This window comes from Ailuropoda melanoleuca, chromosome 16 (assembly GCF_002007445.2).
Source record: "Ailuropoda melanoleuca isolate Jingjing chromosome 16, ASM200744v2, whole genome shotgun sequence".
Classification (NCBI taxonomy): domain Eukaryota; kingdom Metazoa; phylum Chordata; class Mammalia; order Carnivora; family Ursidae; genus Ailuropoda; species Ailuropoda melanoleuca.
The window spans coordinates 89,464,887-89,482,004 of NC_048233.1; the positions used below are offsets into that span (position 1 = coordinate 89,464,887).

The 17,118-nt window shown below is 65.1% G+C and overlaps 2 protein-coding genes across 2 annotated transcripts; both read right to left on the minus strand.

The window, feature by feature from the left end:
- Positions 1-872: 872 nt before the first annotated feature.
- Positions 873-3,992, minus strand: TSSC4 (tumor suppressing subtransferable candidate 4). The gene is made up of 2 exons (XM_019800607.2): positions 3,768-3,992; positions 873-2,391 (listed from the first exon to the last, which is right to left on the minus strand). Exon 2 carries the CDS (start codon positions 2,081-2,083, stop codon positions 1,139-1,141), a length of 945 nt encoding a protein of 314 aa, XP_019656166.1. The 5' UTR covers positions 2,084-2,391; positions 3,768-3,992; the 3' UTR covers positions 873-1,138.
- Positions 3,993-5,279: 1,287 nt separating this feature from the next.
- Positions 5,280-14,143, minus strand: CD81 (CD81 molecule). The gene is made up of 8 exons (XM_019800606.1): positions 14,111-14,143; positions 11,376-11,490; positions 8,374-8,471; positions 7,609-7,683; positions 7,151-7,255; positions 6,639-6,740; positions 5,932-6,018; positions 5,280-5,856 (listed from the first exon to the last, which is right to left on the minus strand). The coding sequence occupies exons 1-8, from the start codon at positions 14,126-14,128 to the stop codon at positions 5,794-5,796; spliced, it is 663 nt and encodes a 220-aa protein (XP_019656165.1). The 5' UTR covers positions 14,129-14,143; the 3' UTR covers positions 5,280-5,793.
- Between the last annotated feature and the right edge of the window lie 2,975 nt (positions 14,144-17,118).

Genomic DNA, 17,118 nt, shown 5'->3' on the forward strand with positions numbered 1-17,118 from the left:
GGACCTGGACCCGGGTGTTGACTATGCACGTTAGTTGCCAGCCCCACATACCCTCACCTGCTCAAACAGCAAGTGCTGGCCTAGCCATGGCCCCAGGACATGGCCCCGAGAGGACCCACCTCTGCCCCACGGCTGTTTTCTCCTAGAGAGCACACCCACACCAAGTCAGTAAAGGCCATGGGGCAGTGAGCCGGGTTACCTGCCCGTGGGACGGGGGTCCAGGCTCCTGCGGTGGCCCTAGCTAGGGTGAGTGGCTAGCCACATTGGTCCCCCCTTCCCTCGGGGGCCTGGGGCTGGGACAGCAGGCTGGCCAGGCTCTGCTACGTCTTGCCACCAGGCACAGGGGTGACACGCTTGTCCCGCTCTGCCTTCCCTGACACCTCCAGGGGTTCATGTTCCTTCCCCCGCTGTTGGGCCTGGCCACATGCGCAGTGCCCCTGCACACAGCTCAGCTCATCTGGCAATGTGGTCCCAGGACACTGGCCATCATTACACATGGCCTGGGCAGGACAGAGCCAAGGGGCAAGAATGGCCAGGGCTGGGGAAGGCCCCTGCCCCCACTCACATTCTGGCCTCTTAGAGACCCATTTCATCAGGATTCCTCGCCCCAAGCCCTGTTGGGGGCATACGCTGGACAGCTGGGATTGTGAGCTCACCCCTGGTGAGGTGCCCAGGGCCTTCTCCACCTCTTGCTCTGGACCAAGATGGACGGCTGATAAACCCAGACATCAATTTAAAAAGCCTCCATGCCCCCTGGACACTAAATTGGGGAGGATCGAAAGAGAGAACAGGGCGCCTGGGTGTGCCGGGTGGCAGACCAGGCCCCAGCCACGCTGGTCCTGAGGTGGCTAATCTACACAGAGACACAAAGCCTGAGGAATACCCAAAACCTTTACTGTTGCCCCACGGGCACGTGGTGGGCCCGGGTTTTTGCTGTCCACTGGCAAGCTCTCTGCTTCAGACACCACTACCCTGACTGAGCTCCAGCCCAGGCTGCTGGCACCTCCCATTGGCAGCCCGCTGGCTCCCTTCCCGAGGGGCTGGGCCCCAAGCCGCGCTCCACCCCAAGTGGCCAGTGGCCCTGGCTGCCCTCCTCTGCCAGCCTAGTCAGGGAACATCAGCCGGGCAGTCTCTTCTCTCAGATCTCAGCACCTGGGGCCTCGGGGCTGCTGTTCTTGTTCCGGAAATGGTCTCTGTTCCGCTTCCTGCTGCCATGGAAGCCAACAGTCTCCACCACCGGGGGCCTTGCTGCTGACCCAGCGTGGGTAGCCCCCTTCAGCATGCCCACTTCCTGAAGGCCCCCATGGGGGCTGCTCCACTCCTCAGCCTCCGGGCTCCCAGGCCCAGCCAGGTGGGCCAGCTCCACAGGGCCTTCACCCCCTGCGGCACCCAGGTTCCCAGGCACACCCCTGCCTGGCTCTCCTGCCTTCCTCAGGGCCCTCTTCCTCTCAGGCCTGGCCTCGCCAGCTCGGGTGGGTTTGGTGAAGACAACTCTCCCCTCCCCGCAGCTAGAAGGATCCTGGTTGAAAGAGGGCACGTAGTCACTGGGGGCAGCCAGGTTCGGGGAGCCCAGGAAGGCCAGAGCAGCAGCCCGGTTGCTCTGCTCGCTGACCTCGGCCACGCTTTCCAGGCTGTACTTGGTCCAGCGCTCAGGATGGGCCACATAGTCAGGGACCGGGGGCAACTTCGGGGGGACAGGGCTCTCAATGGCCCTGCCTGGGCCCTCTCCTGGAGGCTGGCGTGAGGGTGCCGGTGGCCGCAGGAAGCCCCCATTGTCACCCGGGTCAGTCTGGGCCACAGATGGCGGAACCTGCCTGGCTGTGCCCTCCAGGCAGTCAAAGATGTGGTGGCTGCGCCAGGAGAAGGTGGAGCTCGTGCCCCTCAGGTGGAATGGCTGCACCGAGGCTGTGGGGAGGCCCCGCAAAGGCAACAGGGGCTCATCAGGGTCTGAGTCCCCCTGGGCCTCCACAGGCGGGCTGAGATCAGAGTCTGAGTCGCTGAGAGAGACGGTGTCAGAAGGCAGAGTGTCGTCCTCTGTCCCTTGCTCAGCTTCCAGGGCCTCTCCTGCCCGTGCCTCAGACATGTGTCCCAGGGCGCACCACACCTACACTGGAACGGCCCAAGAAGTTCGTTTCTGAGGATCGCAGTCACTTAGGATAGGTCCCTCCTGTAGACCCACTGTCCCTGGGCCAGTGGCAGGATGCACAGGAAAAACTATGTCCTACAACACGAGGGACAGAGATCCCCGTCCCCTGAAAGCCCTCTCACCTCCCTTGTCTGATGGATGTCTGTGCGGACGCTGACTCCAGCGTCCAGTGCTGGTGGGGGAAGTGCTGGCAAAGGCGTGGTGGCCTTGGTCCCGGCTCCGTTCAGCGGCTCAACTGTAGTGGGCTGAGGGTGGGAAGAGCCAACCATCAGATCAGACCACAAAGATGCATAAGTGGTGCCACAGCCCTCAGCGGGTGGTCCTGGGTTTACGGAGCCCAGACAGAGGTCAGGCCCGAGAGCAGATCCTTTGTAAATATCGCCTCATTCAACGCTCTTGAGTCACGTCTAGGCCCCCCCGCCGGGGGTGGGGCTGTGGTAGTAGGCAGCCAGCCAGGGCTTGACCCCAGGCACAACAGCACCCTGTGCTCTCCACTCTCAATCAGGTAGGCTCATTTACTAACTGCTCAGCACAGCGTATGGCATGCCACAAGTGCTCCACAAAGACTGGGCCACCTGCCTGGCCCAAGGCAAGGTCTGCTCCTGATTGCTGGGAGAGGCCCTGGGAGCTCCACTGGAGTCTGCAGCCAGGTCCTTGGCACCTGAGGGCCAAACCCGCAAGGAAGTGGGGTGTAATGACCACCTGGGGCATCCTTCCAAACAGAGGCAAGCCCTGCAGCTCCTGCAGCGACTTCCAGTGGCACTTCCCCCACAACCCGGCACAGACCTCACCTTCCCAGCAGAGCACAGAAATGCCATCAACAATTGTTTAGTGGCCCAAGTGTGACCAGGTGGGTACCTCGCAGCTTGTATTTCCGGGCTCAGAGGGCAGCCCAGCCTCACCCATCCATCCACCAACTCCTCCCCGCCAAGCCCCCCAGCCCAGGGTGACCCACTGTCGTGCGCCCACGAAGGACCAGGCAAGTGGGCCAGGAGCGGCCGCGAGTGCCCCACAGTAGATCAAACACGGACGGGACCTCCACTGCTCTGGGGCACGACTCCCCAAGTGAAGGAACACCTCCAAGAGAGAAAGGGAGCACGAAACACACCCCTCCCACGTGTTTAGCGCCGGCAAGGCCAGACACGGAGAATGTGCCAGTCACACAGCACGTTGCAGGGAAAGCCAGAACTCCAGCCAGACTCCTGCTTCCCAAATTCGCGCTCCTGTAGTCCGCACGGCCGGGGACGCCACCGCGACTAAGAGAAGTGGCCGGATCAGTGGGCCACTCATAGGAACCCACGACAGGGAAGCCGGGAGTGTGTGAGCTCAGTGGGCCAGGAGCGTGCAGCGGCCGGGGGCTCGGGGACTGGGGCCCTGTCCCAGGGGGCGGGACCACTGGCTTCCCTGCCGGCGCACGCGGCCCCGCTTGGGAGCAGAACCCCTGGCTTTCTCTGCTCCGGCGGGGGCCTGGGCCGGATAGGGTCCCAGGGCCCAGGCCGCGAGGGACCGGAGACACGAAGCACTCTGGGGGGGCTCCGGGCTTGGGCAAGTAGGCTGCGGACAGCGAGCTCCCAGACACGCGACCGGTAGTCAGCGCCGCACTCCCTCACCACAAACCTACCGGATCCGCGCCGCCCGGCTGGCTCCATCTTGCGCCGCGCTCGGCCTTCTGGGAAACCGAGTCCTCCGCCGGACCAGCGCCGTGGCATCCGCTCCAGTACAACTACGACTCCCACAAGGCACTGGGCCGCTACTCCCGCGGCCTGCCGGGTCGCGTAGCCCCTGCGCATGCGTCCTCACTTTTCTTCCGAGACTCCCCTCTCCGGAAACAGCGGCTCTCCTTCCCGCAAAGAGCCGGAATTGAGTAGGGAAGGGAGGGAGGAGGGAGAGGCAGCACTGCGACTCCCAGAATGCTCGAGGGCTAACGGCCACCGTCCGCGTTCCCGGGGCCCCAGCGCCACCTGCTGGAAGTCGCGAGCACAGCGGCCGCCTCAAACCGGAAGTGCGTCTTCGCGCGCGGCGCCGTTGCCGGGTGCTTCCGGTCCGGCCGGAAGCGCGCGGCCGCGCCCGTCGTGGGGTAAAGGAGGGGGGCGGGGCTTCAGCTGAGCGCTCGGCTCAACCTCCCGGAGTCCTGTCCTCGCCTGACCACCGCGATGCCCTGGCTGGCCGCGTCCACCCGGCCTCTCCTGTGCGGCCCCCGCCGGCCCCTGCTCCTCTCATGGCTGCAGTCCAGAAGTGGTCGGGAAGCCCAGGGACCCCTCGCTCCTGGGACCGCCCCTAGGCCGCCGCCCCCCTCCCACGCCAAGCACGGGCTGAGGCTGCTGCGTGCCCTGTGCCACGAGGCCAGGATGCCCCAGGGTCTCACAGGGCAAAGTAAGGGGGTGGGGGCTCCGTGGGCCACCCTGTTCTCCCAGCGACCCACCCGGCGCACAAGGCAGAGGGGTGTGGCAGGAGGGGCAGACCCCGGTGAGACCCAATGACCCCAAATGCAGGGCTGGGGCTAGTTTATAAAATAAGCCCTAGAGGAGACCAATGTGAGTTCTCAGCGTGAACCCCAGCCAGGCGCTTGAGGCCTCAGGGGTCAGTCTGGCATACACCAGGTCAGCGCCTGCACTCTGCTCGTGGTGACATCACCCAGCAGTACCCCAGGTGGCAGCTGGGCCTCAGTCCATCACAGGTGTGGGTCGGGTGAGCTCCCCATGCAGAGGCTCAGACCTTCTTCTCCAGCCCTTGCAAGATGCGGCTTAGGCCAGGAGCTACCCAGCTTCTCCACAAACACTTACAGGCACCCAAGCCAGGCAGGAAGAGTCCCTTCTGTGCATGGGAGGGGGTGGTGTCAGAGCTGTCCCCCAGGAGGAAGGGGAGGCTTGCAGGCCCCCCACCCCAAGCACATCCTACACCACAGTATCTGCCTGCCCCCTCTGGGCTGTGCTGCCCACGGAACAGGTGGGGGAGGTTGGGTGGGGGCTGTGGATGGTGGCACAGAACCCACGGAAGGGGCACCTGCCCTGCGGAGTGCTCTCGGGGGCCCAGCACACCCTGCAAGGTTCCCAGAGCTGAGCCTCCTGCTGCCGGGCCCCCTGCCCCTCCCGCCCCCCCCCGGGTCTCGGACGCTGCACACACAGACAGTGGGTTAGCATGCCCGGATCTTCCTTCTTTATTGAATGACTTTCGAGATGTAATTACAGTGGAAGGTGACGAGTTAGAAAGGACAGGTGCACTGAAGGCGTAAGGCTGCTCGCAGACCCGGCTCTAGACAAGTGGCGGGAGAGGAACGAGGGTTAAAAAAGGCATGAGCCGTGCAGCCTGGGGGGCAGGTGGGTGGGCCGGGGGGGCCCCCAGGAGAGGCCTGGCTGAGCAGCAGACAGACCCCTCAGCAGCCACAGAAGCAGAGGGGACGCCTGCCTCACAGTCCCCAAGGCCCACTCACATGCCGTCTATAGGTGACTTCAGCCCCAAAAGGTAACGGGGAACTTTAGGACAAAAACATAACCTCAGAAGTAAAAAGGCTAATAAGTGAGCAGAGTAATACCGGAGAAGTTATATACACGGGCGGTGACGGCCCCTCCTCAGAAATGTCCGGTCACTCCAGGGGCACGGCAGGGTTCCCACCGGCCCTCCCCTGCAGCGGCAGCGGCTGGGGCCGCTCAGTACACGGAGCTGTTCCGGATGCCACAGCAGAGCACCATGCTCAGGATCATCTCGAAGATCTGGGGGAGGGGGGGCAGTCAGCAGCGAAAGTCCTGGGGGGGCGCCCTGAGCGGATGCCCGGCCCGTGCACTCACCATGATCACAGCAACCACGATGGCCGCAATGCCGATGAGGTACAGCTTCCCCGAGAAGAGGTCATCGATCTTCTGGTGGCAGTCCTCCTGGGGTGGGCGGGGGGAGACAGCCCGCAGACGGTCAGGGGCCCAGGCCCTCGGCCCCCACGGTGCAGCGGCCGGGCTCATTGCGGAAGAGCAGGGAGGGGTTCGAGCCCTCGGAAGAGGTGTGACCAGGGCCTGCTCTCTGCCAGGTTATCTCACACCCGTTTTATTTTTTATTTATTTTTTTAAAGATTTTATTTATTTATTCGACAGAGATAGAGACAGCCAGCGAGAGAGGGAACACAGCAGGGGAGTGGGAGAGGAAGAAGCAGGCTCATAGCGGAGGAGCCTGATGTGGGGCTCGATCCCATAACGCCGGGATCACGCCCTGAGCCGAAGGCAGACGCTTAACCGCTGTGCCACCCAGGCGCCCCTCACACCCGTTTTAAAACGTGGAAACGGAACGTGCTGTGTGCGCTCTTCTGCTCAGGTCGCTGAGCCGCACGAAGAGGGTGTTGACCTGGGAGGCCGGGCCGCCCTCCACACCTGCTGTCCCACTGGGAGCCGGAGGCAGAGACTTGCCGCCCCCGTGGGCCCAACCCGCCAGCGCCAGCCAACCCCACCCAGTGCTGGTGGCAGTGACGCGCGGGAGCAAGCCTGGGAGGCCCCGCGGCCCCACGTACCTTGAACAAGTTGCTGATGACGGTGCTGCCCGAGGGACAGAGGTTGTTCTTAAGCATGGAGGTGGTCAGCGCGGACAGCGTGCTGGAGCCACAGCAGTTGAGCTGCAGGGACCGAGAACCCCTGCGGTCAGCCCTGGGCCCTCACACAGAGATGACCCGTGGGAGATGGCCAGGGACACATCCCGCAGGCTGTCCCGGTCTGGCCTAGGGTGGGGGGCTGGGACGGTCTGCTCCAGGGGGAGAACTGAGCTCAGGGGCCCCTCTCCTCCCCTTCTTCCCACTGCTCCCTGGCCTAACAGGCTCATGTGGCTCACACTGGGGATCCGCGGGTCCCCGAGAATCCCCCCAGGGGCGTCCCAGGGAGGGCTCTGTGGCCCACCAGGTCTGCAGTACCCCTTCTGTTCCTGAGGTCTGTGCTGGGGCCAGGCTCAACCCCAGCTGGGCCTTACCCAAGAGGACAACCCCCCGACCCCCCAGGCCCCCTCGCCTCCCCCCAGCACCCCCTCCCGCACCGTCTCATGGAAAGTCTTCACCACGGCCTTGGCATTGTTGGCGTCGTCGTCTACCACGGCTTGCTGCAAAGCCTGGTCGTAAAACTGCTTCACGTCCTTGGCGATCTGGGGGAGGAGTGTGCAGGAGGGGTGCGGTCACCCCACCACAGGGACCTTCCCCGGGGGGCAAGCATTCACCTGGCTCTCCCGAGAACCTGATGCTTCCAGGGTAGACCTGGATGCCCCCCCACCCCGCCTGAGGCTGGGAGACAGGCGGCCCTGACTTCTACTCGGCCCCTGTGCTGCCTCCTCCAGAATGCCCTCCGTGGCCTTTCTACCAGGCGGGCCCCGTGGGGAGCCCCGCAGAGCACCCCGCAATCCAAGGGTAGGCCCAAGCCATTCCCCACAACCTGGGCAGCAGGCCGTCCTCCCCCGCAGGCCGGCCGGGACGGACCCCACCGCCGCGGTCGCAGGCTCACCTGGTCCTTGTTGACAAAGCCCCAGATGCCGGCAGCTACTTCGCAGGCAAAGAGGATGACCAGGCAGGTGAAGAACTGGGGGGCCGTGCAGGACCCAGAGGGGAGGAGAGACGCCGGGATGAGAGCAGGCGCGGGGCAGCTCAGGGCTGGCCATGTAAGATGACACGCCCGACTGACCGACAGGGGTGTGTGCGGGTGAGTGTCCCCGCCAGGGACGGGCCGTGGAGAGGGGAAGACTCAGTCCCAGCTGTGACCTGCCCAGGTTCTCAGCATCCCCGCGGGCCGGGGCTCAGTGGGTTGGGGCTGCAGGCCCGCACAGCCCCAGGGGGGTTTGGCCCCAAATGAACCCTTCCGTACCCCAACTCTCCCTCTCCCTGTGGGAAGGGGGTCATCATGACACCAGCGCCCACTGCCCATTACTCCTGGCCTGGCCGGGCCTCAGCTTCCCCAGTGAGGTTGGCTGAGGGACTAGGACATGCCCTCTGTTATATCTGTGGCTTTTTATTAAACACAAAGAAAGGCCACTGTAGAACTATGAGTTAGGAACCAGATGTCACAGCAATCGACCAGGGTGGGATTTCTGAACTGCACAGGGAACCTGGAGGGCTGACATTCTGGGAAAGGTCCCCAGGCCACCCCGTGAGCCCCCCTCCAAGGCCACACTGGCAAGGGGGCCCGTCAGAGCTGAACACGGGGTGCCTCCAGCAGAACTCTGGGTTCTGCCTCTGCACCCCCCTCCCGCCCCCACCTGGCCCCGGAACTTACCGTCCCCAGCAGGCACTGGGACTCCTGGATGGCCCCATAGCAGCCCAGAAACCCCACGAACATCATCACGGCACCCACGGCAATGAGGATATAGATGCCTTTATGGGGGAGCAATGGACACACTCAGTGAGCAGTGTCCCCCCCAGAGCCCCTCCCATACCCTCTGCCCAGGACTCGGGCCACCCTGCCCCCGAGGAGCAGCGAGGGCACTGCAGCCTGGCCACCGGGCGAGCGCCCCTCCCACACCCGTGCCCCTCCTCCACCCGCGGGTCTGCACCCTGTGAGCCAGGCCGCCGCCGAGGGCCGGGCCAGGACTGACTGGCACAGCACAGAGCTCAGAGAGCTCTGCCAACAGATCTTTACACGGCCTCCCTCCTGGGGGGAGGCCCGTGGACAGCCTACGCCCACTCCGGTTCCTGAGAGCCTCTGCAGCCCAGTGGGGGCCACAAGGATCACCCCCTCCTGGTGCACAGGGCCGTGCCCACTCCTCTCGGACAGGGGGTCAGATCCAGTGGCTCCGTGTGGCCCCTTGGGCTGGAGGAGTGGGCTCGATCGGCTTCGAGGGACTGGAGCCTACTGGACGTGGTGGCCTGGAAACTGGGGTGGCCCCGCAGACAATGGTGTGTGGTGTGGGAGGGACAATTCCAGGACGGCACACAGGGGTGCCCACCAGGCTGGGCATGGGGTCCTGGGGAGGCAGGAAGGGCCAGCACAGGGTGGGGGGTGCCTCTGGCCTGGCTGTACTGCCCTTCTTGTTGCCCACGGCCCACCCAGACAGGTCTGGTTCCGACAAGCGTGGCTGGGGACCCACTGGGCTCTGCAGTGTTGCTCTGGATGCTGAGGGGGCCCTGGTAACCTGCCACCCCCCCGCCAGCATGGGACAAAGAACCCTTGTCAGGGCCCACATCTGCTCCCCCGCCTCCCTGGCAGGCCCAGCCCGCCTCGGGGCCAGTAGGAGGCTCCAGGAGGCCAGTCCCGGATGGGCAGGGACTCGGCAGCCCACGGGGCCGCTGCAGAAGCCTGGGTCCCGGCGCTGGCAGGCCCTGCTTCCACCCCGCCCCGCAAGTGGTCCAGTGACTAGAGCTGCTTCCCCTAGGGCAGCCCCCCACCTAGTGCCAGGAGAGGCAAGTGGCGGCCCCTGCAACTCAGGGTCGGGCCCCACGGTGACAGCCCGACGTGGCAGCTGTGAGGGGCAGGCCGGTAGGACAGCGCCTGTTTTATCCTATGGGACAACCTCCCCCCTGGGGTCCGGGCACAGTCCTGCAGCCTCGCTCCTCGTGGCAAAGGCTGGAACAGAAGCATCAGATCGCCGGGTGACCGGGGCTCCCGAGCCCTCCCAGCCCAGTCCTGGCTTTGACCAAGGGAGCCGTCAGCTACTCTACCAAGCTGGACCACATGGAGGGGACCGCAAGAGCAGGAGCTGCCCCGGCCATGAGGCGGGAGGGTGACCCCTTCCCAAATCACCAGCACCCCAGGCCCTGAAGAGGGGGTGCAGAGAGCAGCAGCCCCCAGAGAGGATGCTGCGGGCTTGAATCCCTGGGGAAGGGGAGGGGGACACCTGGGAGGAGGTCTGCGGGAGACAGCTCTCGTGGGTCTGGAGGGTACTTGCTTGCCCTGGACACGCGAGCAAAGCTAGGACTGCCCTGCTCCTGACGGTGCACGGCCCCTGGGTGATGGTCCTCGGGGGTGCCTTTGGAGCGGGCGGCGGGGAGCCCTCTCCTCCGGAGACAAAACCTCGAGGGGCCCCACAGCCCAGGGGGAGCCTAGGACTCTGGAGATGGAGGCTCGGGAACCTCTCCAAGGACAGCTGGCTCTGGGAAACCACGGCCAGAACTACAGGCTCCCGTCTCCAGGGAGGAAAGGGGCCGCCCCGTTAGTGCTCCTGAGTCAGACCTGTCCACCCTACAGCTCAGAGAGGATCGTGGGCTGGGAAGGGACACGCATCCCCTTTGTGGCCCCATGGGGCCCTGGGCCATCCCTGCTTCAACCACCAGCGTCTATCACAAGCACGTGCCCCCCTCCCTCCTGGAACAGCAGCTGGGAGGGACCCAGACCCCTTCTGGGCTGCACCCAGGATACCAGGCCAGTGGGGAGGCCGCTGGTCCTAACACGGAGCCCCGAACCCTAAAGGCCCCCACACACTTCCTGCCCTGCTGCTAGGCCTGTGGGGACCGAGGGGCCAGGCCAGGCCGTTCCTTTAAAGGACAGAAACAAGGCTTCCAGAGCCCCACAAGGGCCAGGCCCTGCCTCCCACTGGCTGGGGACCAACGCGAGGAGGAGCGAGGCTCCACAGGACAGGGTGCGGCAGGGGTGGGGGCTCGATCCCCTGAGGGGGCCACAGCTGGTGCCTGGGAGGCAGACAGGCAGCCTAATAAGGCAGCAAGGTGTGGCTGGGGGGGCAGCCTGAGTCACGCTGGCCCCTGCCTCACCCTGGGGCCCGAGTCTCCCTCCCCCTCAGCTCCAGCTGCCTCAGCTGCCAGTCCTGCTGCCCAGGCAGGCATCCAGCCCCACCCCTTCCCAGCGAGCCTCCCCCGAAATACCCACCACGAGACACGGCTCCCCCGCCCCCACCCAGCGGCCTCCTGCCCCGAGCCAGCTCCCAGAGGCCATCTGGTGGGGTCCCAACAGCCGACACATCCCGTGAAGTCCCAGCGCTGCCTGGGAGCCTGACTCCTGCCCCACGCACCCCCTCACCCCCCCACCCCAGCCAGGCAGTGGACCTCCTCTGAACCCAGGCCTGCAAGGCCCCCGGGCAGACCTGACTCCACCCAGGCCCTGTCTCTGTCTCACCCTCTCTCCCAAAGAGCCCTTCCTGGCAGGCCTCGTCCCGCCCAGCAGCCCAGCACACAGCAAGCCCCATGGAGCTGGCCCACGCCCTGCCTCCTCCTGGAAGCCCTTCCTGACCGCCTGTCTGCAGCAGTCATGATCAGACGCCTTGAGGGTCATTCTTGCTGGTCCGCAGCCCAGAGCCAGCCAGGTCCTGGGACCCCCAGGTGACTCACCTACATAGAAGGTGTTGGGCGCAGGCCTGTCTCCGAGTTCCAGATAGAGGAGGTTGGTGGTCTGCGGGTCGTGGCGCAGCCACAGGGCCACACCCAGGATCACGCCTCCGGCCAGCTGGGGAAAGAACAGGTGCAGGGTTACGTGCCCAGAGCGCCACGGCGGTGACGGGGCTGAACCACACCAACATGCAGGGGGGCAGGTGCTGGGCCCTCGCCCCATCTGCCTGCCGGCCCCGGGGGAACCCTTTCCAGGTGGGGCGCCAGGCACCGCGGGGCTCTGGGCTGCCTGCCGCCTCCACACGTCTGCTGTGCAGACCTGGTGCTTGAGATGCCCCGGGAAGGAAGGCCTGGACCTTGGGGACCACATGTCCGATACTGGATGGGGCACACTTATGTCAAAACAGCATTCATTTTTTTAACTACAGCTCAAATGTAACTGGATGTCCTGTGTTTTTGTTTTCTAAATCTGGCCACAGTCCCCACCAGACCCAAGGACCCCAGGGACCACAGGCTCCTCCTCCAAGGGGGTGATTCCAACAGTCCTCAGCTCATCTAGGAGCCCCGTGCAGGGGATTCCAAGTCTTTGGTGTCAAGAGAAAGAGGGGTGGGGATCTGATGCCACCAGGGCCCTAGTGGGGCCAACAGAGGGAACGACAGACACGACAGACACGGGGAGGCAGCAGAGGCTGACAGCATCCAGGAAGCCACGGGCGCGAGGGGCTGGGCCATTTGCAGGACAAATCCTTACTGCTGCCAACCCTTGGAAGGGAAGCCGCTGCAGGAGGAAGGAAGCATGCTGTGCTCCCACAGAGGCCAGGGGAGGGGCCTCCTGAGCCAAAGGGGCAGGAAAGGGGGCTCTGCTCAGGGCCTGGTGGGGCGACAGGGGCTTCTGGTTCAGGGAGTCCCTCCACAGACTCACCATCCTGCGAGCTCAAGGCCATGGCTGGTGGTGGTGGGGGGGGGGGCATTGCTGAAGGGAGCCCAGACCATGCTGGGCCTGACCTACACATCTCACCAACCCAGGCCAGCGGCCGCACTGCCCTCCATGTCCCTGCCTCCTGTCCTCCAGGCCGTCCCAGCCTCAGACGCCCCACCGGGGTGAGCTGCTCCCAGGGCTACGAGCCTTGGCGCGGGTCAGAGGGCTCACTACACAGCTGCCAGCTCCCGGCTTCCTCTTCCTACCACCTCGGGCCTGCAGCAGCAGACACTGACTCCCCCCCCCGCCCCCCGCACACACACAGGCCCAGAGCTGCATGTCCCACAGCGGGGAGAAACCCCCCCAAGAAAACTACCCGGCCAGATAGGCACCTGCCCCGAGACCCGGCCAGGGAGCAGACCCCCGACGTGGTGGCTGGCAGCGTGTGTGTGACTCCAGGCCCCAGCCCCATGGGCTGCCCCATGGAAAGCCCCAGCAGCTCCCCAGGGCCCTCCACACTGGGCTCAGCGGACAGTAAGGCTGGCGGGGCTCACGCCCGCAGCTCCCTCGGAGCACCCGTCTGCCCCCAACTAGCCCGGGATTTCCGTTTCTCAGCCCACTTCTCCCAGAGCTCCAGGTCTGGTTGGGGAGGGCAGGCCGAGGCTCGGAGGCTCTGCCCTGTCCTCGAGCAGGTGTGGGGCGGGCCGTCAAGGGCCTGCCATGCACCTGCTCCGGCCAGGGTCCCCTCCCATTGCCCTCCGGCCACCTTGGAGCCCTCAAAGGGCAGGGCCCCCGGCTCCCAGCGTCCTGGGCCTCTGGGTGGCACCTGGCGGCAGCGGGACAGGGCCAGAGGGCCCACAGGACCGCGGAGGCAGGGCGGGCGCCCCAGAGTCCTCGGAGCCTCCCGAGGTGGCTGCCATCTGTGGCTCCTCGGGGGAGGCGGTGGTGAGGCTGAGGGTTGCCGTGGTAACTCTGGCTTGAAACCATCACTTGTTCTCTTTTGAAACTGTGGTCCAGAGCCGCCTTTGTGAGAAGTCCCAGGACAGAGGGGGAGGGGTGGGGAAGCCCCTGTCCCCGGCCTCCCTCTGTAGTCCCTCTGTAGTCCGAGCCCTGGCCACAAGCCCCGACTCAGCCTCCCTGTCCCCACCACTGCAGGGGAGTGTGGAGGGGCGCGTGCCCCCTGGCCTGGCTGGGACCTCTCCCACTTTCGCCCCAGCAGCTGGGAAGACAAGCGTGTCTTGGGGTGCACAGTCCTAACAGAAGTGCAGTGGGGGCAGTGCTCGTCCCACGCCCCAGTGGCCACCTCTGCCGCTCAGGAAGGGCTTTCCTTCACACTCCGGGGCAGGGGCGGCCTCAGACCCCCTGTGGCCCCCGGGTCTGCACTCCTGGAGGTAGTGGGAGCTGGTCCTGCCTTCAGACTGGGAGGACCCGGTGCCGACGTGCCCCTGCTGGCCGGGACCCCGGGCCCTCCAGGCCCTGCACAGACCCCGGGGTGGGGCCAGGTAAACGCAGTGGTGGCGAGGTCTACCCTGTTCCCAGATGAGGAAACCCGCGTGGCAGGGGGCAGATCGCCAACCAGGGAGGGACAAAGGCAGCACCCCGACTCAGAGGGGGTGGAAAGCCCTCCACGGAGAAGGGAAGGCTCCTGCCCCGCCATTCACGCGCTGGCAGGAACATGGAAGCAAGCGGGGTGCAGTGAGCTTCCCAGCCCAGCCCACACCTGCCACGCGGCCACCCCTGCCACCCCAGGTGCCTGCCCAGGGACACGAACGCGTGTGTCCACACCACAACATGGGCCCTGGTATTCCCAGCCCCAGACCGGGCCCAATCCACTCATCCTTCCAGTGGTGCACAGACGAGATGAACGAGAACACGGTGGGGTCCCAGCGGCAACGAGAAATGTACTGCTCAGAGAACCGTGCTGAGTGACAGACACCACACCAAAAAGAAAGAACTTCCCTTTTTACAAAAGTGTCAGAGATGCAAATTACGTGCCGTGACAGAACACAGGCCACCAGCTGCTGGGGGACGGGGGCGGGATCATGAGGTCCCCAGATGCTTTTGGGGCTGCTGGATGTGTCCATGATCGCGATGCAGTGACCGTTCCACAGGGGTCTACCCATGTCGAACGTGTACGTTTGAAATCCGTGCACTCTATGTCCAATAAAGCTGATTTAACCCCCCAACTCTCCACTCAGTCCCCGACGGCTGAACTTCTAAGCAAGGCTTTTAGGGGTAAATGTTTCTTCTGAGTCCCAAAGGATCCCAGGGGCTGTCTTGGTGCCAACCGGGTCCCACGGCGAGGAGCCAGACACGCTGGGCTCTCCAGGCTTCCCGGGGCCCGCGGCAAGCATCTGGAAACGTCGCATTGAAGTCTTGCCCACAGAACCGAGGTTTTAGGGTCAAAGCGGGGACTGGAGAACTGTGGAGCCCGGAGGGGCATTACACAACTGAGTCCAGCGTTCAGGGAGAGCAGGAGTCAGGGCAGAGGGTGGAGCCCGGAGCGTGGCAGCCAAGGGTGCCCTGCCGCACGTCGGGGTCACCCTCCACACCCTTACTGGAAAATGAGGATGGAAATTATCTATGCTAATGCCCCAGCTGCTGCACAAGGCCGCTGCGAGCCCCAGCACTGGGAGTGCCCCCGAGAAACCCTGCAGGAGGGCGGGCAGCGGCGCTGGGGAGGGCGCCGGCTAGCTGGGCCACAGGGAAGGTCCCACGGCGGGGACGGCACGGCCAGTTCAGGACCCTGTGAAAGATTCTGTTTCTGTTTCTTTCTTCTTCCTTTCTGAGAATTGATAACTAATGGCGTCAGCTGAAACAGGAGGGGGACTGCCAAGCACGCTGGGTTCCTGCCTGGCCGCCGGCCGTTTCCAAGAAGCCGCTGAAAGGGAGCAAGAGGGAGCGGGTGCTGCCCGGGCAGGCCTGGGGCTGCGTGCCCTCGGCCGCTGGGCCCCCACACCCCGAGCGCTCGCCCCCAGCCCCACCCACGCAGGCGTCACTCACACCTTCCCTGCAGCAGTGCAGGGTGCTGGGGGCAGGGGTGGGGGGCTCCACCACAAGGGGGGTGNCCACTTGGCGGGGTGGCTGGGGGGTCCTGGAGAACCCCCCCCCCCCAACCAAGTAGGCAGTGAAGGCCAGAGGCAGGAAGTAAGGCCGGAAATACCCTCAGGGACAGGGGGCTAAATCAGAAGGAACAGGTACAGCAGAAATGCTTTTAGGATGGGCTGGGGGGGGAGGGAGTCCTGGCAGCACCCCTCAAGCTGGGTAGTGGTCCTGGGTTCCTGCAGACTGACCCTCGCTCTCCACCCACCATGAGGGGACAGGGCCAGACGCCTCCCTCCCTGGGTGACACAGGCCCAACTCAGGCCTTCCCTGGGGGTGGGCAGCTGCCCCCATGGCCCTGTGGTGGCCTCTGGGAGCAGCTCAAGGCAGGAAGTGTGGAGGGAACAGCAGGGACCCTCACCTCAGCCAGGAAGCAGAGCCTCGCTGGAGGCCTCTGGACCTCAGGAAGCCGCCTGGCCCCACATCTAGCAGTAGGCAGCAAAGGGTCATGACCCAGGCCCTCCTGGGGCCCACCAGCTAGGGGCTGCGGGAGCCACTTCCCACCAAGAGGTGAGTGCAGGCCCCCGCCACACCCTGCCACCTCCAGGGGCACATCAGAGATCCAATCCCACCCTGGGGAGGGGAGGCCTGCTCCCCTGCCCCAAGCCAACCCCACTGTGGGGAAGCCCCTCTGTCCCTGCAGGGAGGGGCCCGTGGACACAGAGGTCCCAGGGACCTGCCAGCGTAAGACACAGGACAGGATTCAGCAGGAGCCGGCCTTCGTCACACAGGGAGGATCTCAGTGGGCCGGGCAGCGACTAGGGAGACAGGTGGGGGCAGGGAGGCTCAGGCAGGGGACCAGAGGGCAGGTGGAAGGCTCCCAGGGCAGGTCAGGATGGCTTTGTCCCTGTCCCAGGGGAGCCCCAGGCCTGGAGTCACACCAGGCTGGGAGGCAGCAGAAGGGCCTCCTCCATGGTCACCTGGGGACCTCGGCCTCCCCCCGCCCCAGCAGGCATGATCAAGGCCAGGCCCCAGCTGGAGGCTAAGGGGACAGCTCCCCCTCAGGGCCCTGCTGGCCCAGGGGAGTGCTACCCTGTGGGAGCTGGGGGTCTTACCACCTCGAGACAAAATGAAAGGCCATCTATCCAAAGGGTGGGTGGCTGAGCCCCTGCGTTAGGGAGCAGTGTGGGCCCTTCAGCCAAACAGAGCCACAGCTGTGTGAGAGGGTGAGCTCCCCGTGAGCTCGGGGTGAGACCAGGGTTGGTGGTTCCCAAACCTACGGCCTCTTTAAAGCCCCCATTCCCCACCTCCCAAGACCAAGGGCATTGAGCTCCTGGGCTCAGGCCTCCCAGACCCAGGAATGGAGACCCAGGGAGGCAGGCAGTCCTCACTGCTGTTGCCCCAGTCGCACCCGGGCGCCTCCCAGCCCTGGGTGTCAGCCTGAGCGCCACGTACCGGCTGTCAGCGGCAGCGTGGAACCCAACTCAGCACCCACCCCTAGATGATGGTACAGGTAAGACAGGCTACAGGGGGCTGCTCAACGTTCCCCCAGGCGAGTTAAAACCCAGGCCGAGCCCGGCGTGGGTCACCCAGCCACCGACTCTGCAGTGAGGGCGGCCCTGGCTTCCTATCTTTCACCTTCTTGACAATGACCCTGGTACCCAGGCACCGTGGACAGGCGGGACAGCACTAACTTTCAAAGTCAGAAGACAGGGACAAGGGGGCATGAACCCCCGGCCCTGGCTGAGCGAGCTGCCAGCCCCCGGGGTCCCCAGGCCTCTGCGG

Coding starts and splice junctions, on each gene's coding strand:
- CD81 (XM_019800606.1), bottom strand. Junction 6,741..7,150: donor TGAAGACTTTCCATGAGACG/GTGCGGGAGGGG, acceptor CGGTCCCTGCAG/CTCAACTGCTGTGGCTCCAG. Junction 6,019..6,638: donor TCATCAGCAACTTGTTCAAG/GTACGTGGGGCC, acceptor CGCCCACCCCAG/GAGGACTGCCACCAGAAGAT.
- TSSC4 (XM_019800607.2), bottom strand. CDS start 2,083: ATGTCTGAGGCACGGGCAGGAGAGGCCCTGGAAGCTGAGCAAGGGACA.